Source organism: Rattus norvegicus, chromosome 3 (genome assembly GCF_036323735.1).
Source record: "Rattus norvegicus strain BN/NHsdMcwi chromosome 3, GRCr8, whole genome shotgun sequence".
Taxonomy (NCBI): domain Eukaryota; kingdom Metazoa; phylum Chordata; class Mammalia; order Rodentia; family Muridae; genus Rattus; species Rattus norvegicus.
Window position 1 is genome coordinate 34,705,510 of NC_086021.1, and position 20,442 is coordinate 34,725,951.

General features: G+C 51.0%; 1 protein-coding gene across 21 annotated transcripts in view; it reads right to left on the reverse strand.

Annotated features, from left to right (window-relative positions):
• Positions 1-1,304: 1,304 nt before the first annotated feature.
• The window catches only part of Fnbp1 (formin binding protein 1), a 119,957-nt gene continuing 100,819 nt past the window's right edge, over positions 1,305-20,442 (reverse strand). For 6 of the 21 annotated variants that reach the window (XM_063283067.1, XM_063283058.1, XM_063283069.1 and 3 more), the window contains 5 exons: positions 15,966-16,075; positions 11,935-12,067; positions 11,300-11,421; positions 10,898-11,037; positions 4,786-8,425 (listed from right to left, as the gene is read on the reverse strand). In XM_063283067.1, the coding sequence (XP_063139137.1) occupies positions 8,247-8,425; positions 10,898-11,037; positions 11,300-11,421; positions 11,935-12,067; positions 15,966-16,075 (684 nt within the window). In that variant the 3' untranslated portion in view covers positions 4,786-8,246. Of the gene's footprint in view, positions 4,034-4,785; positions 8,426-10,897; positions 11,038-11,299; positions 11,422-11,934; positions 12,068-15,965; positions 16,076-20,442 lie in introns of those variants that run through there. The other 15 variants (NM_001393682.1, NM_001393681.1, NM_001393680.1 and 12 more) reach the window with 4 other exon arrangements.

A 20,442-nucleotide genomic window follows, 5' to 3' on the forward strand; every position in this document is an offset into this window, starting at 1 on the left:
TGGAGCCATGTTGCCTGCTTTGTCAGAGTGTCAAAGCCAAAGAGAGACCTGGCTTAGATCCAGATTCCTTTCTGAAGGAACAACCAAGTCCTCAAAGAACACTCTGGAAATGGCTTTCCAAAATTAATCCTTTACTAGCAACAGTCACCTGGTGCCCTCCAACACACTGTCCCTGTGGAGAATGGTAATTTATTTATTAGCCCAGACCAGCCTGGAACTGGCACTGGCCCTCCTGTGTCCACCTCCTGAGTGGCCAGCTAGGGGACCTTGCTCTCCAACAACAGGCAAGCCAGTGGGTACCAGGCATGTGCCACCCACCTGTTAAGACAGGTCTTACTTTGTAGTCCTAGCTGATCTCAAACTCACCATGTAATCACGCTGTCCTGGCACTCACAGAGATCCTCCTGTCTCTGCCTTCCGAGTGTTGAAATTAAGGGCGTGTGCCAACACTCCAGGCCTGCATGTGGTCCTTTAGAGCCAAAGGGCTTACAGACCTAGCCTAGTCATTGGGAAGAAAAGCATAAGCCGACCATGACCACGTCCTCCCACTGCCTAAACTCCCACACATACCAGCAGCATCCCTGAGGCCAGAGGCCCACCAGCTGGAGGAAGCACAAGAAAGAAAATCCTCACTTACCAAGGAGCCACCCCCCATTAGCAATCTCCCCCCACGTGCTAGCCATTCTTGGACACAATGTGTCACTGTGATAGGACTTGGAAGTAACATAGATAAGGAGGTCCCTAGCCTGTCCCTGAGTACAATGACTCCTCTTGAGTTTACACAGTGACAGAGAAGACCAGAGGTCAGCCATCACTCCCGGCAGCTTCTGTGGCTAGAATCCCTCCCTCCCTCTCGTGTGTGTGTGTGTGTGTGTGTGTGTGTGTGTGTGTGTGTGTGTGTGTGCGCGCGCGCGCGAGTGCACTTTTTTATGGGTGTGTTCATTAACTTACATGCATAGGAGACTAGGTCGGTATCACTGGGTATTACCCTCTGTAACTATCTTAAGTTGTTTGAGGCAGGTCTGGGTGTGTAACCCTGGGTGTCCTGGAACTCAATATGTAAACCAGGCTGGCCTTGAGCTCACAGAACACCTGCTTCTGCCTCTTGGGAGCAGAGCTGGGATTAAAGGCGGCGTGTGCCTCTGAATTTTGGAGCCACCAGTGGGTGGCTGGGATTTTCCTGCTTTTGTGGCCACCCCACCTTTAGTGTTGAGGGTGCAGGCACTCACTTGCTGTGCTCGGGTTTTTACCCACTAGGCCACCTCCCCAGGCCAAGTCAGTTCTTCATACACCAGAGAGCCATGTACACTAGAAGTTATACTTTATTTAACATCGAAAGGACTAACATTTAATTACCAGGGTAAGAGAGCTTTTCTACCGAAAGCTCTTTGTTTGGTCTTAATTCCACCTCCAGAGACACAGGCAAGTCCAAGACCTGACAGCTGTGAGGGCCTTTCCAACAGTGCCACGCCCTCAAGGCTTAGAACTAGCTCGAGCTCTCTCTCTCTCTCTCTCTCTCACACACACACACACACACACACACACACACACACGCACGCACACACGCACAGGCATGACTTAAAAGGTGCTTGATGTCAGGCTAAAAGAGAAGTCGGGGCCATTATTAGAGACACTCCATATGTTATATGTACAGACACAAAAATTAAAAAAAAAAAAATCACAAAACTGCAGTTTCTGGAAAAATACCGGCAGGAACGGAACTTTTGTTTTTTAAACTTCGTGTGGACATTCTACTATAACTACAGGTGTCACCAGAAGGCTTTAGCGGCCTCCCCGTGTGTTACTTGGGCTGCTCCCACTGGCTGAGTACGCTCAGCCCAGAGGGAGGAGCCACTGCGGCTTCACATCCTGCATAGGAAAAAAAAAGCAGTAAATGTCAAGTTCCTTTTATTTCTCGTCTCTAAGTCATTTGCAGGGCAGGTTCTTTTACAGTGAGTCATTCTTGTATCAGCACACTAGCAGCTAGGAGTGACAGGCAGTGGGTCCTGGGGACAGGGAGTGTAGCGCTTCTAGGGAAATCCTGCATTCCCTTCCCCCCACAGCCGGTACAATTCCACAGGGTTTCCACGGCAGACCATCTCGCTCAGGGAACGGCCTGAAGACGCTCACCTCCATCCTTTCTGGATGTAGGTGGTACAGGAAGTTAAAAAAGAAGTGAGGGGATGCGGGGAGACAGGCACAGGCTTAAACAGTCATTCGAGGAAGATTGGCAGCTTCTCCATGTTACCTTTGTGGCAAGAGCCTTTCTCCGTCCTTCATGCACTAATGAGATCTGTGAACAGACCAGTAAAAACCACTCTGGCTCCTCATGGAGGGGACAGTGGTCGGCCCAACTTGGTGAAAAATCACAGGTTCTGGAGATAGATGGCCAGTAACCTGGTGGAGTAACTGTGTCAGAGCTGAGACAATCTTCACTCTTAGGCACCAGGCTTCCATACCGTCCCTAGGTCTTCCTCATGTGAGTCCTGAACAGCCTCACAGGGGCCCCAGAGGGCAGTGTGTTGGACCCGGGGCTAGGCCTTCCTTGGGAGAAGGCAGGGTGAAGAATGCCTCAAAACTAATCCTTGCTTGCTCTTGAAACCCAAAGTCAGGCCCTTGTCGGCTGCTCCCCACTGTGGTACTCTCCCTCTCCTCTGCTGTGAGGTTGACAGTGCTGTTCTGCAGGGTGGTACACCAGTGCCACAAGAGGAGAATGTCTGCATTTCCACAAAGCACAGGCCCGACCCTGAGAACCTGCCTCTTTGTCCCTATTTCTGGTTTTGTAAGACTCCCATGTCTTTGATCCTCTGACGATGTTAGCTAAGCTACCAACTGCCTGGAGGAAGATGCCAATCTCCTCAAGTTCAAGCTTGTGGGGTGCCCTTCACGGGGGCTTGTGGCCAAGCCTTGAGTGCTTTTGTACTGGGAAAGGAGAGAAAGCGCGGCTCTAAGGTTCGAAGGACCACCTCGGTTCTCCCCCAAAAGCTCCACCATTCTAGGAGGGAAACAGTTTCAAAAGCAAGCTCCATCCATTCTCCGGGGCTTCTGGAGAATAGGATCCAATGCAGAAGCAGTGTTCAGAGCCATCAGAGGGACCACAGGAGGCACAAGGTCTTTGGTGGGAACATAGGAGAGTCCTCAAATGCTACCTACGGGACTCGGCAGGCCCGCCTTACAGTAATGAGCTAGAGCGGGTGTGAGGCCCTCCATCACAGGGTACCGGGAACAGGCAGACAAGGCTCACAGAAGGTAGACCCAGGCAAGACAGCAGGGTTGGCCCACAAGTTGGATTTGGGACTTCGATACGGACCTCCTTGGGCCAGGTAGATGATTTAGAACCAGAGTGGGAGTGGATGTGGGTTGGGCGCCCCAGTCCTACCATCGATCCCCTAGGATGGAGTACTGAAGTACAGTGCTGGATGGTGGGGAGGACCCGAGGCAGCAGCCTCTGGAGAGAAGGACGCAATGGAAGGTAACAGTGCTGGATGGTGGGGAGGACCCGAGGCAGCAGCCTCTGGAGAGAAGGACGCATTTGACAATGAGTCCCGAGAGACACATAGATGACAGGTGGGCGCTCAGTCCACCTGATGCACCGCCGGCCCCCCCTTGTCAGGATTCTGTTAGTCACCAGGAAACCAGCGGTGACGGTTGACAAAGGCACAGTGTGAGATGTGCAAGGAGTGGCTGGGTGGTGAGCAGGTGGACTGGGAGCCCAGAAGGAGCGGGGACACAGGGCACAAGTCCAGCTGCCTTGGTGGCCTGTGTGGGAAGGGAGCAGAGTGAAGCACACAGCCCCCGTGGGAGGCTTTGGAAGAGAAACACCCGTGCCATACAGTAGGCAGAGGGAATGGCGGAGCCACGGGAGCATGCTGTGAAGGAGAGGGGGAGGTGGGGACCCAACTCGCAGGTGGGTTTGAGGATGCCCAGCCAGCCTGAGTGTCGCTGGAGGCCTGTGGGGACAATCGGGCTGGACGACGGTGGCTCCTGGGAGGCTCCGGGGGGGACTCTGGCCTTGTGCACCGCCATTAGGAACCTACGGCACAAAAAGAAAGAAAAACCCTGAGTTAGAGAAAGCGGCAGGTGAGAGGCAGGCGGTTTGCCTGTGCTGGCAAAGCGCTTGCCTGGTGGAGAAGGGAGGGGTTCGGGTAACTGGTTACCACAGTGGCTCTGCCGTGGGGAGCTTTCCAGACTTTCACCTTCTGTTTGGAGACAGGCTCTCATGTAGCCTCGGGTGACCTCAAACTCTATACATAGCTGAAGATGAATTTTTTTTTTGGTTCTTTTTTTCAGAGCTGGGGACCGAACCCAGGGCCTTGCGCTTCCTAGGCAAGCGCTCTACCACTGAGCTAAATCCCCAACCCCCTGAAGATGAATTTTAAGTCGTGATACTCCTGCTTCTACCTCCCACGCTGACATGACAGGCCTGGCTTTTTATTTCCCACGTTTAGCTGGCCCCATTTTTTTTTTTTTTTAGGTCCAGGATGGTGTGAGGAAGTTAAAGGGCAAATTCTCTCACCATTGCAACTACAGGTGAGAGGGAAACTTAAGGCTGCCCCGGGCCACATTAAACACGAAAGCTCTCCACTGCCAGAGACGAGGCAAGATGCAAGAAAAGCAGATGCCCCAAGCCCTCAGGACAGGAGGGGTAAGAACAGGGAGGCGGAATTATTTGGGAGTGGGAGGAGCGGGGAAGAGCATTTGGCTTGAGAAGTCCTCAGAAAGGAGTTACACTTATTGCAGAGAATGCTCTCGAAAAAGAGAAAAATCACTTAAAATACACAGCACTGAGAAAAATAATAATATTTATTAGAGAGGCAGATACGAGGGCGCAACCGGAAGGCGACAGAGAGATTCTTTCCCTCAGGATAAGAAGAGAAAGGTGCAATCGTGATGCTATATTCAAACGACTTACTCAGAGCCCAGGGGTTTACAATAAAGTCAAGTACGCAGCAGCCGGCCGGGGACCTAGCTACAGTGCAAGCGTCCAGGGGCCTCCCCAGCAGTTATAAAAACAAAAAGGTGGTTAGGCAGAAGAACAACAAATAAAACCAGACAGGCAAAAGACTACAACAGTGTGCAAGGCATCCTTCCAGCTTCCAAACGGCAGTATATACAAATGTACCCTGCGGCGCAGGATCGCGGCCACGGCCAACAGGAAGTGATGTCAGAAGCCGCCGGACTGCAAAGGGTCGAAGGAGTCTAAGGATTTTGGCAATAGTTAAGTACATCATTGATTCCAGAAAGAGAGAGAAAGTGCGCCCTTGCGTTGTTTTTTTTTTAAAATCTGAGAAGTGCTCTGAGTTTCTGGGAGTCAGGGGAGTCAGGGAACAGCAGCTGGGCCCCGGGGTGGAGGCAGGGGGACAGGGTCTGAAGAGGCTGGGTGGCTGCTAACCTCAGAGATGCTTCTCAGGCAGCTCAGCTCTCTCCCTATCTATCTATCTATCTATCTATCTATCTATCTATCTATCTATCTATCTATCTATCTACCTACCTACCTACCTATCTATTTTCTGTCCTTTTGAGATAAGATGTTACTCTGTAGCCCTAGCTGGCCTGGAATTCGCTTTGTAGACCAGGCTGGCCTTGAACTGACAGAGATCTGGGTCCCAAGTGCTTGGATTACAAGCATAGACTACGACACCCAACTGTCCGGTTTTTACTTTTTACACTGATTTGCCTGCGCTTTGTGTGGGTGTGCACATGTGCCAGGTACACGAAGGTCAGAAGTCAACTTCTGGGACACAGATCAATTTTGGGGAGTTGGTCTTTTCCTTCAACCATGTGAGTTGCAGGGAGAACACTCACATTCATCAGGCTTGGGGACAAATGTCTGCACCTACCAAGCCACCTTCCCCTGACCACACCTCCAATATCCCCTATTAAACAGTAAACTATTGGAAGAAATTTCTATGCTCACCACTGAGGAGACAGAAACTACAAAGTATCATTCAGTTCACTTGGGCTCATTCATCTGTGGGGACCCTAAGGAGTCACCTTAATGGCACACACTTAAACAAGGACCTGCACAAACCCGAGGAAACCCACTCCGCTTCACCCAGCAGGCCGTTCACCAGTTCGCTGCTGGACCTCTCTTTGAGACTTTTTAAGACAGGGTCTATCTTACGTAGTTTTAGTTGTCCAGGAACTCACTGTGTACACTAGACGGATCTTGAACGCACAGAGCTCTGCCTGCCTCTGCACACGGGAAGGAGTGCCGCATGCACTCCTTTAATCCCAGCACTTGAGAGGCAGAGGCAGGTGGAGCTCTGGAGTTTCAGTCCAGCCTGGTCTACAGAGTGAGTTCAGGCTATCCGGGATAGCCAGGGCTACACAGAGAAACCCTGTCTAGAAAAACCAAAAAGAACAAGGTAGAAGAATAAGAGAAGTAAAGGGGGGGGGGGGAGAACAGGAAGAGGAGGAGGAGGAGGAAGAGGAAGAGAGGGAGGAAGGAGAGGAGGAGGGGGAAGAGGAAGAAGAGGAGGAAGAGGAGGAAGAGAAGGAGGAGGAGACTGAAGCTGAGAAGTGAGTTCTGAATAAAGAACTCTGCCTTTTATATTCCTAGTCTTTCTAGCCTCCTGGCCACATGCAGTTTGTCCTTCCTCCTCCCCACTCAGAGGGCTCTTTGGGGGTTCAGGGTACCTGCAGGGAGCATTGAAATTCTGCTTCTGAAGGAGCCCTGTAACGGCTGACTTTAAAAGCACAGTGACAGCGAAAGTTATTCAAAGGAAATGTGAGCTAGAAAACCGATGTGCATTAAACAGATCAGGCTGGGTCAGCTTGCTATTCAGGAGTCTGCACTGGACCGTGAGGTGTGGCTGCTGGAGCTTCGTGAAGGGTACGGGGACCTCTTTGTGCCACTTCTCTAACTGCCAAGAGCCAGTCACTGCTACAAAATATCATCGTGGTCTCAGCCATCACAAGGCTGAGGCAGGGGAATCATGAGTTCAAGGCTAGCTTGGGTTACACTGCCTCAAAAAAAAAAAAAAAAATCCCAGCACTGAGGCAAAAACAGGTGGTCTCTGAGTTCGAGGACAGCCTGGTCTACAGAGGGAATTCCAGGACAGCCAGGGCTACACAGAGAAGCCCTGTCTCAAAAAAAACCAAAACAAGACAAAATAAAAATTAAAAAAAGGAAAGGCCCGATGTGGGTGGATGCTTTCTCATTTCTACTGATTTAGAGTTGGCTCTTGACAGCCTTGAGGTGGGCTGTCATGATGGGCACCATTCAGTCCTGGGCGTGGCAGATGCCTACGCACATGCCCAGTGTCACCCCCCCCCCCAGCATCAGAACTGACTTAAAAATGCAAATTCCCACATGGCCCACATCCCTTTTAAACACTAAGACTCTTTACCTCACTCTGGCTGTAGTTAGGCAGCTCAAATGTGCCAGGAATCCCAAAGCATCTGGGAAATTCTAACTTGGGGTCTCATAGGTGTCAAAGATTAAAAAAAAAGAAAAACTCTTCCACTTAAAGGGGGACGTGTTGAGTCCATTGCTTACAAGGGATGATGCACGAGGCTCTGTCCACAGCAAAGCCGCTCGCTCCTCTGGCCACAAACAGGAATGGAAACAAGTCTGAGGAAAAGCGTGCCCGCAGGGGCATTGGGGCGCCAGCTGCTGCACAAGCTTGCCTCAAAAGCTTGACGAGACTCTACCACTGGCCCGGCCCCTCAGATGGAGCCAGAAGATGAATGTCAAGTCAAAACTAGTCCCTCAAGGAGCACGCCCTCCTGGACCCCTTTCGGTTGTTTGGGACACTCAGACGATAAACAGATAACACTGGGAAACTGAGCTGTGATTTTTGGGGTACTAGGCGTGGGCACCGAGAAAACGTTACAGGCTTAACTCAAGGGCAGGGAGATATTACTTCCATCGATGAAGGAACTTTTATTACCCCGAAGCCCAGGCCAGCCTGAAACTCACTTGGATGATCTTGACTTGGCCTTCCTGAGTGCTGGGATTATAGGCACAGAGCCACCACCATACATTTTAAAAAAGAAAAAAATCTACACATTTTGTTGAATGGAATGGAAACGCTGATCAGATCTCAAACGACACAGTTGTAAGCTGGCCGGTGGCAGTTCTGAACACAACCAAGTTGGACAAGCGAACTCAGGCACAAGACGCCCCCAGTTCCCGAGTGTCTGAGTCGCCTGGTCTCTGCTGACCTCTTGAAGGCCTGTGACAGCCACAGTGGTGGGGAGAGACAACTCCAATGCTTTTCAAGGTTTTTGTTTTAAGTGGATTAAATATAAGTCTTAGCACCTTTGGCGTTTTTGTCTAAATAGACTTCGACGTAGGAAGTGGGGACGTAACCCTCCTCGTCTTCGTTTCTGCGGATGCGTGTCCACCCATCGCCTTTGTCCTCCTCAATCACGCTCAGCGTTTCTCCTTCAACTACCGAAATGGTGCCTTCGTTCTGACCTGGAGGGGTAAAGAGAGGTGTGAGGTCTCTAGGGCAGCGTGGGAGTGGGGGGTGGGGGGCCCTGGAAATGATGCATATAGAGTTGAGTGAGATCTGTGCACAGAATGTCCCCCTCAGTCCTCTGATGCATGCTGGGTCCTCTGCTCTAAGTGCTTTCTTCCGTACGCACATCTCTAGGTTCCTCCTACTGTCTGTGATCCCTTCTTCAGGCCCTCTGAGGGACACCCCTCTCCCTCCCACCCTTCACTCCCCCACCTCGAAAGCATTGGGAAACCTGCTCCTCTAGGCCACTCCCCTCAGGGGTTCTCCTGGGCCGGAGGACAGGGGCAAGGGTCCTCCCACAGCTTCCATAGTACCCTCATTGCTTTCCTTTCCTGGCATTTTCTGAAGTCAAGGTTCTTTCCCCGTTCTCCTTTGATGTTGCCTAGCAGCCTATGAGACCCAGGGTCACTGGGACACTGCTCCTTCCCCATGGCATCTCAAGAACCTAAGGATGAGCCATCGGGCTAGCCTTGGCTCTCCTCTACCTTTTGCTCAGCTCTTTTAACACAGTATGGCTGTGTCCTCTTTTTAGCCAAGGCCCTCCGGACAGCTCTCTAAGACCATTTAAAAGCCAGCCACACCTATGGGTCGGTTTGGGGAGCGTTTGATGGTTAGTTCTGTCAGCAACCTAAAACCTCCTGGGAAGAGGTCAGTAAGGAATTATCTACAGCAAGCTGGCCTATAGGTACGTCTGCGTCTGTCGGGAGACTTTTTTTTTTTTTTTTTTTTTTTTTTGTTGTTGTTGCTTTGTTTTGTTTCTCTGTGTAGCTCTGGCTGTCCTGGAGCTCTCTCTGCACACTAGGGCTGTCTCTGCCTCCTGTGTGCTGGGAGAAGCTGTCTTAACCGCTGTAATCGATGGTCAAATCCCTGCTTTAAGTCTCAGCTGTGAAAGACTAGTACTGGCTTAGCACAGGCACGACCAATTCAAGGTTCTGCCTTAGCCCCCTGCTCCATGGACTGGGACCTAGCCTGTGAGCTAAGATTAACCCTTCCTCCCCTGACTTGCTTACTGTCAGGATATTTCATCCCAGTAGGGGCAAACGGTTTAAGGAACGGTCAGCAGGGCCAGGGATGTGCTTGTGTTGTGGGTAACCCAAAGCAAAGCTTCACTGATGGGGCTTCTGGTACAGCCTTTGTCACAGTGAACTCCCTTGGTCGAAAGGAGTCACTCATCCTAGGGCCCATGCTTCCCTGAGTCCTCACCTCTTCTCCCACAGCACCTTCTCTTCCTCTCTCGACTGCAACTTGTCCAGGCGGAGGCGTGGGGCTGAGGCTCCACCCGTTACCTGGCTGATCCCACGCAGGGGACAAGGTACACCTGGTGTTCTTCTTCTCACCCAGGTAGTCCATTCCCCACCCTGAGGGGTGTGTGTGTGTGTGTGTGTGTGTGTGTGTGGTGTAAGAGTATATAGTGTGAGTATGTAGTGTAAGTGTATATAGTGTGTAGTGTGTGTGTGTAATGTGTGAGTGTGTAATGTGTGTGTGAATATGTAGTGTGTGTAGTTTGTGTGTAGTGAGTATGTGTGTGTATATGTGTGAGTATGTAGTGTGTGAGTGTATAATGTGTGAATGTGCAGTGTTGTGTGAGTGTGCAGTGTAGTGTGTGTGTGTAGTGAGTGTAGTGTGTGAGTGTATAGTGTGTATAGTGAGCGTATAATGTGTGAGTGTACAGTGTGTGTAGTGTGTGAGTGTGCAGTGTGTGTAGTGTGTGAGTGTACAGTGTGTGTAGTGAGCGTGTAGTGTGTGAGTGTGCAGTGTGTGTTGTGAGTGTGCAGTGTGTGTAGTGAGCGTGTAATGTGTGAGTGTGCAGTGTGTGTAGTGTGTGAGTGTACAGTGTGTGTGGTGTGTGCAGTGTGTGTAGTGTGTGAGTGTGCAGTGTGTGTAGTGTGTGAGTGTGCAGTGTGTGTAATGTGTGAGTGTGCAGTGTGTGTAGTGCGTGAGTGCGTAGTGAGTGTAGGGTGTGAGTGTACAGTGTGTATAGTGAGTGTGTAATGTGTGAGTGTGCAGTGTTGTGTGAGTGTGCAGTGCCCAGAGGTTGCTGTCACATGTCTTCCTTATTGATTTCCCACCGTATTTATTAATTTAAATTTCTCTTTGCTGGAACTGGAGATCTGGCTGAGCAGTTAAGAGCGCTGGCTGCTCTTGCGAAGGAACTGGGATTCAGTTCCCAGCACCCACGTGGTGGCTCACGGCCATCTGTAAGTTCAGTTGCAGAGGACCCGACGCCCTCTTCTGGCTTCCACAGGCACCAGGCACCGACACCCTCCACAAACTCCCATGTAGGCAAAACTCTCATACGCACGAGAAAATGAAACAACTACTTTCTATAATTTTGTCATTATGTACGAGGGAGAACTGTGATCTTGGGACAGGCAGTAGCCTGGTCGGCCCGGGAAGGCAGGGGCCCTCCCCTGGGCAGCAAGCGGTACCTTCAAAGGTGTAGAGGGCCTTGCAGGTCCCGATGGCAGGAAGCGGCTCCTCATCGTCGAACTCATCGTCGAAGTCCGTGGCCAGCACCTTGTGCTCGCTCTCCTGGCTTTGCTCTTCTGTGTAACTACCATCTGGGCTGCTCAAGAGAGGAAGACACAGAGCAACTATAGCGACCAACCTGGACCCTTCCTTGGTCCGCCCCACCACCGTGGAGCGATGCTCGACCAGGCTGTGGGAGCTGACGCTGCCTCAGATCACCAGTCCAGACTGGATGGTTAACAGTGATGTGAGTCAGTGGAAACAGACTCTCGCCTTCTCTCTGTGAGGGATTCCAGAATTTAAAAGTACGCACAAAGCCGGACTGCCCCTCTGCCAGAGGCAGGGCCTCACAGGTACTGTACCTCTCCCGGTCCTGGGCGCAGTTAGTGACCGTCTGGTGTGTCTGGCCGTCGTACAGCCCACTTTGCCGGCGTGCCTGCTCACTCCGAGCTGGGAGTCTGCCTTCCACCTCAGCCAGCCAGGCCTGCGAGCAAAAGCCACAGAAGACTTAGACTTGGGCTGGCCTAGGCTAGATCATGAGCCGCCGGGCCTTAACTCAGAGCTGGACCGTCATTTAAAGCTGACGCTGATGTCGCAGACCCTGCACTGGCTGGCTATACAGGTTGCTCACAGGCAACCATTTCCCTTTCCCGAGGGCTGGGGGGGAGGGGCAGGAAGGCCCCTTGACCAAATTCACCGATCACCTCACATGGCAGAAAGCAGGCACCACTGGGCCAAACTCTTGGGCAGCCATGCAATCACGGATAAATTACTCCATACTTCTTTCTGGCTCAGTCCCGTGGCAGTGAGGTCACCCTGGGAAACCCCGCACCCCAAGACATGTCAGTTGGGTGGTTTTCCTCTCCTGGGACACAGCCCAGCACTCCCACAACACCTACCACTGAAAAGGTGGGGAGTGGGGGTGGGGGTGGGGGGTTCCCCCAGGGGCCTGCCCTGAGACACCCTTCCCCTTCCCGCTTCTTCCTGTTCTGCACACCTCGAACTTGTGAGCCTCCAGCCGCAGTTTTTCTATGTTCTGGGTGACTTCGGCGAGTTTGTGGTCCAAGCTGGCCGGGTCTCCCATCTGAGGGTTCTTTAGGTACACATCTTTCATTTTAGTGATGGCGTCTCTGAGAAAGGGGTAACAAGAACACGGGGGCTGAGGCTGGAGCCAACAGGGGGCTGTCTGTGACTGCAAGAAAAGCCTACTATCCTTTTCGGAAACCCCATTCCCGACGTCACAGGCTCCACACCACCTCTTACTCAATTGCTTTGTAAAAGGAAAAGGAGCGGGGGCTGGGGATTGGCGAGTGCAAGGCTCTGGGTTCGGTCCCCAGCTGGGGGGGGGGGAATAGCTGTTAAAACCCATCGCCCTGCTTGCTTGGTGACGCACACTGGTCTCAGCACCCAGGTGGTCAGGGCAGGAGGCTAGCCTGGGCTAAATAGTGAGACCATCCCTTCTCTTTTGCTTTTTTTTTTTTTTTTTTTCCTTTTTCTTTTCGGTTCTTTTTTTCGGAGCTGGGGACCAAACCCAGGGCCTTGCGCTTCCTAGGCAAGCGCTCTACCACTGAGCTAAATCCCCAACCCCCATCCCTTCTCTTCAGATGAATCTCTTCAAAGGTTCGTAGGTTTGTGTGTGTGTGTGCGCGCGCGGGCAGGTGACATGCCTGTGTGAATACAAAGGCCACCAGACAGTTCTGTGCCTGCTTCCCTCTTCCCCCATTCCTGTGAGGCAAGGCCTGGAGATTCTGCTGACTCTGCCCAGCTCGGAGCTTGGGTTAGAGGTGATTGTGGGATGTCGGGCTTGTTTTGAGTGCTGGCGTCTGAACTTGGAGCCTGATTACATAGCAGGGGCTCAGAACTGCATGCAGAGCCATCTCTCCAGCCGGGCCAGTTGTTTTGAGTCAGGATCTCTTTCCAGCCATGGGGTTGCGGACCCTCACTGGGGATCGGAACCTGGTTCTTCACGCTTGAGTAGGGAGCGCTTTCCCCACTGATCTATCTCCCCAAGCTGGAATTTTACTGAAGTCTTTAAGGAAGCAGATTTTTGTGTCCGTAGAGCCAGTCTTGAATTGTATGATTTAATTTTATTTAATTTATTTTTATTTTTTTGAGACAGGGTTTCTCTGTGTAGCCCTGGCTGTCCTGGAACTCATTCTGTAGACGCTGCCCTCCAACTCAGAGATCCACCTGCCTCTGCCTTCAAGTACTGGGAGTAAAGGCGTACGCGCTCAGCACCAGTATGGTTTTCAATATGATTTAGATGCTGCCTTCAGAGCTGGAGAAATGGCTCAGAAGTTAAGAGCACAGGCTGCTTTCTCAGAGGATCTGAGTTCGATTCCCAGGTCCACAGCAAGTAGCTCACAATTGTCTGTAACTCCAGCACCAGGGGGAGCCAACATCTCTGACCTTTGCAGACACCTGTATTCACATACCATTCCCATGCACACAGACGCTCTTAAGATTAATAAAACATCGTTTTTAGAAAGGATGCAGTCTTTACCATTCTCTTCTCTTTTTATTCTTTTTTAAAAATTATTTTTAGCATGTGTGGAGGGTGTCTGTGTGCAGGAATGTAAGTGACCATTGAGGTTGGAGGCATCAGACCCTCTTGGAGCTGGAGTTACTGAGCTGTAAGTCAGCTGGTGTTGGTGCTGGGAACAGAACTCAGATCCCTTGGCAGAGGGATACATACTCTTAAGCACAGATTGCCCCACCCCCCTTTTCCCTGGTTTTCTTTTTTTTTCCTTTTTTTTTTTCGGAGCTGGGGACCGAACCCAGGGCCTTCTGCTTGCTAGGCAAGCGCTCTACCACTGAGCTAAGTCCCCAACCCTTTTTTTCTTTTTTTGAGAATGAGGTCACACTCTGTAACTCCAGCTGGCCTCCTCTCACTTCCCCATGGCTCCTCTCTTCCATCTGTGATGGCCTTAACCTGCTGACCCTTCCCTAGTTTCATGAGAAGGTGTCTCAGTGATCTCACTTTGTTTTTTGCTTTCTGAACTTAAATTTGTGAGCCTGCTTTGTTTGTATATGCAGCGCCTACACGCAGTACTCACAAATACCACAAGAGGGCGCCGGATCCCATGGAACTGCAGTTACAGAAAGGCATGAGCCACCATGGGTGCTGGGAACTGAACTGGAACTGAACTCTGGTTCAGGACACTACACTGATACACGAGATTGAAATGTTCTATGTGTACTGTGGTTCAGTAGAGCAACTGCCTAAGAGGCAACAAGGAAGCCCAGCGCAGCGTACAAACAAAACCAAACCCCCAAGTCCCAAAGAGATGGTGACTTTTTTTTTTTTTCTTTTTTTCGGAGCTGGGGACCGAACCCAGGGCCTTGCGATTGCTAGGCAAGCGCTCTACCACTGAGCTAAATCCCCAACCCCGAGATGGTGACTCTTTTCTCCCTTTTACGACAACATTAAAATAAACAAATAAAAACTCCTTTTAACACTTGAGAAAAAACTCCCAAGACTCCCTGTACCCAAGGCAGAGCCGCAGGCAGGCTCCTAGCCTGCTAGTGACCAGAGCAGACCAGCTGCCGTTTGTTTCCCTGACCCTTAAACCACTCAGAGAAAAGACAAGACACACAGGGCTCACACCGGTAATCCCAGTCATTGGGTGGCTGCAGCAGGAGGATGGCTACTCTGAGTTGAGGCCAGCACAGGCAATTTAATGACTTCAGGGTAAGACTTTCAAAAAGCTAACAAACAAACAAGCAACCCCCCAAACAGCAAAGGTGTTGGGTGCTTGTGCCTGCAGTCTCAGGCAGCAGGAGGTGGATAGGCAGGAATCTGAGTTCGAGGTCAACCTGGTCTGCAAAAAACTGACAGACAGAAGGACGAAGAGGAAGAGGAGGAGGAGGGAGAAAAGGAAGAGGAAGAAGAGGAACAAAGAAGAGAAAGGAGAAGACGACAGGGGAGGGGAGAAGGGTGGAGAGGAGGGAGACCTGAGAATCTGAAGGAAGATTAATATTTAATTATCCTCCACTAAAAAGACAAACAGATTTTAGACTCAAAGGCAGGATGTTGGGGGGAGAGAGAGAGAAGAGGCGGGGGGGGGGGCCGGAAGGGGAAGGAGATAATCATGCTATTTTCCATCCTTTGTACAAAAAAAGCAAAAACCACTGTGACCCCCGAGAGGAAACCCCTAAGACGCTCCCATAAGGGCAATGTGGCCGATGCCAACAAGAACTTCATGAGGGCCCTGACAGGGGAGAGAACCCCTCACCCTTGAGGTGGAACCCATCACTGAGACTGTCAGGACCGAGACCCAAGACATCAAAGACGTCCTGACCGACCAGCAGCAGCTAATACGGGAAGGCAAGCTGTGGGAAAGGGCTGCCTGCTGTACGACCTCAAGAAATTCCTACCCTGCACGTGGTGCTGCGCCTGTGTCATGGCGTGATCCAACTGTCCCTTTGCCAGCGTGCCCAGAAATACAACAGAGACAACGTGATGGTGTGCATCCTGAAGTACAACTGTGCCAACCTCAGCACCTCAAGGCTGAGGGAAGCTCAGGTGGCCTCTCCAGCCCGTGACTCTGGGACCCCAATGTCTTCCTCCCATTGACTGGAAAAGCGAACAATACCCCATACCTTCACTCAGGACAAGAGACCTATGACGGCTAGCCACGTGCATTTTGTTTTTCACACTCACAATACAACCTCTGCAGAGAAACCCAGCACCCGGCTAGAAACAAACAAAACACAAAACAAAACAAAACAAAATAAAAAAACCACCACCTGCCCAAACCACGCTGTTCTATCTGTTTTACGGTGGAGAAACGGCTCAGCAGGTAAGAGTGTGTACCGCTTTATCATAAGGACTGGAGTTTGGTTCCCAACTTGCGGGTAACTCCATCGCCAAGGGATCTGATGCCCCCTTCTGGCTTTTGTAGGTACTGCATGCACGCTTGTACACACGTATACACACACTCACGCAGGCATGCACGTCACATTTTCAGATTTCCCCTTTCCAGACTGAGCTTGGGTTCTCTGACGGGGCACACCGACCCGTCCTACCTCTGGTCGGTCTCCTTTTGGATCTCTTTATTGAGATCGTCCACTTTCTGTTGTAGTTTTTTCCTTCTCTGCTCAGGCGGGAAGTTGCTGAAGTCTTCCGGGGTGACACCCTGCAGACACAAACATAAGTGAGACTCCAGAAAGCCTTGAGATGCTCCTGGGCAGGAGGGGGCAGACCAAGCCTGCAGACCCGCAGAGCCAGCTACGCTTCCTCGCTGCACCAGCTGAGATGCAAAACTGAACAATGTGCAGACCTGGGGCAGAAGTCCCACAAACCACCGAGGGGCGCGTCCCGTGCAAGGGCCAGAGCACCACAGGGAAGGCCAGGTGCAACCACACCGCAGGAGGAGAAATGAAAGAAATGGGTCTGACCCGGAAGGGGACCCGTAGGTGTTTAGAGACTGGTGTGTTTGCATTCTCTGACCATTCCCACCCAGTATAGAAGCGTAGGAAGCAGTGCTTCAGTAATGTCATCCGGTCCCTGTCAGTAATGTGCCTAAGTTTCTGCTCTTCCCTGAGTTGAAGCGTTCCTAATGGTCTCTCCTCTCACTGCTGAGGCATTCGGGGCTCCTGCCCCTGTGAAGCGACAGACAGGCTATCACTTTCCATTGTGGATGTGAGCAAAAAGTACACTTAGAAAGATCCCCTTCTGTTGTGACTCCAGTGTGATTTGTCCCTTACTGTCTCTGGGGCTCCAGAATTACTTCCCCTGGTGCACAAAGCCACCCTCCCCTGCTTCTACTGTCAGAGCGTGTGGTGACACACCCTGACCCCTTTCCTGCAGGGTTGAATCTGGGGCCTATGTGTCCTAGGCAAGCATTTTACTTTCCAGGCGACGGTCTCAAACTCACAACAATCCCCCTGCCTTAGTGTTTCAGGTACTGAAATTATGGCTGTGAACCGCCACATCTAGTTCCTGATTCCCACTCCCCAATTTTAAAAGATTTTATTTTAAAATTGTGTGTGTGTCTCTCTCTCTGTGTGTATGTGTGCGCGCGCGTGCGCATGTGCACGCACACCTGTGGGATCAGTGCTCATAGAGACCAGAAGAGGGCGTTAGATTCACTGGGATGAATTACTGGTGGTCATGAGCTACAAGATGTAATGGAACGGGGTCCTCCGCACTCTCCTAACTACTGAGCCATTTCTCCAGCCCTGGCCCAAGTACCTGCTGTTTGAAGCGGCCCTTCAGACTGAGGCTCCTGGGCGCCCGGGTTGCAGGCGTGAGTCCCCACACCTGGCCAGGACTCCCTTTTAAGATCCCAGCTCACTCTTGCCTCTTTGCTTTTAGTCGATCTCAGGAGCTGGTCCTCCTCCAAGGACCGCCTCCTTGGCTTCACTTGCAGCAAGAGTTTTTCCTTAAGCGAGGCTGTTTTTTTTTTGTTTTTTGTTTTTTTTTTTTTTTCATAAAGAATGAAATGTATTCAACGGACCCAGAGAAAGCCAGGAAATTTACAAGAAGAGATTTTACTTGAAAACCTCAATTCTTTTCAAACAAGAGGGAGACTGACTTGGGGGCGAGAAGAGAGGGGGCCCAGAGAATGTGATTCTGGAATCCGGCTGGATTTGCCAAGCCGCTTACTTGGGGGCTCGTGACAGAGGCTTCTAGGCTGGTTGTGAGAAGCCGGTGGACGGGAAGCGCATGAGTCAGCACATAGCCTGCCTCTTGGGCCAGGTGGCGATCAGAGCTCCATCCTGAGACGCCCTGGGTGCGTGTGATGGGTCTGTGAGCAGGAGGGGAAGAGGATGGGCAATGTTCCTGTCACCAAGCCAAGCACGGTCCTGCAGGCCAGCGGGAGCAGCGGCTCCCTCAGTTTGATGGCAGCTGAGGTGGCTTCCCTCTCCCATGCACGCTATTTGAAAACATCACTGTCTAGTTTTCTACTCATTCTAGTTAGGCATTGAGTGTGGAGGAAAATCTGTCTTTACAGTTTTTATTCATTCTACAATCTGTGGGCGTCAGCTCCACCTTTCAACCACATGGGTCTCCGAAATGATGGAACTCAAGGCCATCATCAGGTTTAGCAGCAAGCACCCCTGTCCCCCGTGAGCCATCTTGGTGACGCTGATACTTGTTTCCGTGTGTGTGTGTGTGTGTGTGTGTGTGTGAGTCTGTGTTTGTGTATATATGTGTGTGTGTTTGTGTGTGTGTGTGTGTAGGTCAGAGGACAATCTTTGTTACTTTGCTTGAGACACGGTCTCTCGGTTGTCTCCCATTGCATACTATGTCTCCCGACGTGGTGCTAGGCTTAAATACACCCCTGCCTGCTGCTGCGCTTTTAAATGGATTCTAGAAATTTAAGGTCTCAGGCTTGGGCTTATAAACATTTTCACCTCTGGGCTCATCTTTCCCAGCCCTGAGGTTTTTGTTTTGTGTTGTTTTTAGATCTCAGACGTAACAAAATTCAATGCAAGTCACGGAGCTGTGTTGGTGAGGTGATCTGGGCAGTGGCCAGAGAGCCCTCTAGAACTTTCTGTGATGGTGGGAACATTCTGCGGCTGCACTGTCTGGTCCAGCAATTGCAAGTGGCTGTTTCAGTGGTGACCTGAATGTACTTAGAACATGTTTGAGGCTTGGACGGCATCTGAATGGCTACAGAGACGCCTGTAAGGAATGCTCTGGGCTTGGTGGTTTGTGACTGGTCACAGGAGAGACAGCTCTAGTTACTTACGACAACGAAATCATTACCTTCAATTGATAAAGGGCCCACTGAATCAACCAGCCGGGTCCCTCTCTGGCCATCTTGACTATTTCAATAGCGCCATCACTTAAAAACAAGTCACTGGAAAAGCCTCAAACCTCGGTTGCTATGGAAATTTAGGGCAGCAGCATCTCATATAAACTTCAGATCTATAAGAAAGGGCGTCTCGCCCAATTAGGCTTTTGAAGTTTATATTTCCTCAAACAGAGCTCTGACAGGTGACTCACTCTGTGGAGAAGGGGCTCTTGTTTAGAGCTCTGAGTCACCAGGGACGACTCTGACAAAGCTGGAATGGCCCAGTTTGAAGAATGGTGGAACCTGCCCTGGAGGGTGTGGTCACGCACACCCAGGTTAGAGGGATCTGTATTAGGCCTTGCCCCATCTTCGGATGGAACCCACACTGCTCCTGGGTACAAGCTCCCTAGGTCAAACAGGTACTCGCATACTCCAGGGGTCACTCCAGCGTCTTTCCCTCACTGCATCTCACAACCTTGAACCTGGCTTTTCGGTGAGGAGTGGCTTCCTCTGGGACTCACCTGTCTCCACCCCTCAGTGCTGGGGTTGAAGATATACACAGCTGTACTTGCCTTGAGCACGTCCTCAGGCCTGTAAGAGCAAGCTGCCCTACCCACTGAGCCATCTCTAAATGCCACAGAATCAGCCGCTCACTCCCAAGCTGGTGAAAGGATTTGTATCCCAAAAGGAAAGACTGCTTAGCGTCATTCGGCATCCAAGCCTCTTCCCTCCCCGGGCGAGACCTCTGGACTGCAGACTCTTCGTTCCTGGGGTTTTATGTCTGAGAAATGTTATTTAATAAAATATATTTTTTGCTTTGAGATTGACTGGACTGCGGATAAAAAAGAGTCAGTTGGGAAATGATGTATGTCCATGTGTGCATGTACATGAGAGTCACAGTCACATGTCACGTCAGGCCATCAAGGCAGGACCCCCAGCAAGAGTAATGCCCCCAGTATTACTCCGTGGTTAGCTCACACGTCCCTCACTGCGAGAACGCAGGAGTCTGCTCTGCCTTGGCACTCAGGGGAATTCTGTGAAATTCATCTTTATTTCATTTCATTTTATTTTTTTGTGGTGTTGAGGGTCTGTATTAGGCAGACACTGTACCCCTGGGCCAAGTCCTCAGTCCTCATTCATTCTCAAAGCATAGTGGGTTATGTTGGTTAAGATTTTCTTTTGGTAAATCAAACAGTTACTCGGGCTGTTCGCTGGAGCTGCCCCATGAAGGAGACGAAAGACAGACAGATGTAGCGAGATATCAGCTCAAGCAAGGATGGACGATGAGGGAGAGTTCCCCTTTTCATCAAAGCATCTGTGGCCCCTGGAATCAGTTTTACCCAATGCTCCCCCAGAAGACCGTAGCTTCCCACTGGTCTTCCCTACCAAAAACTTGAGCAGTCATGACAGGCACGACGAATGCCTGAGTGTCTCCTTTAAGGTCTCTCTAAATAGCTCTGGCTGGCCTGGAACTTCACTCTGTAGACCAGGCTGGCCTTGAACTCCCAGAGATCCGCCTGCCTCTGCCTCCCAAGTGTCTCCTTTAGGCGCACAGTTTGTGTGTGTGTGTGTGTGTGTGTGTGTGTGTGTGTGTGTGTGTGTGTGAAATATCTACTTCTGTGGCTCCCAGGAAGGGCTGCCTTCCAACTCTTTAAATTTATTTTGACCCAGAATGATCCGGTAGGAAGACTCACCCCAACTTCTGACATTTGCTTTTAGATGAATACAGAGAGTTGATCAATGCTTGGCAACTCTGAGGT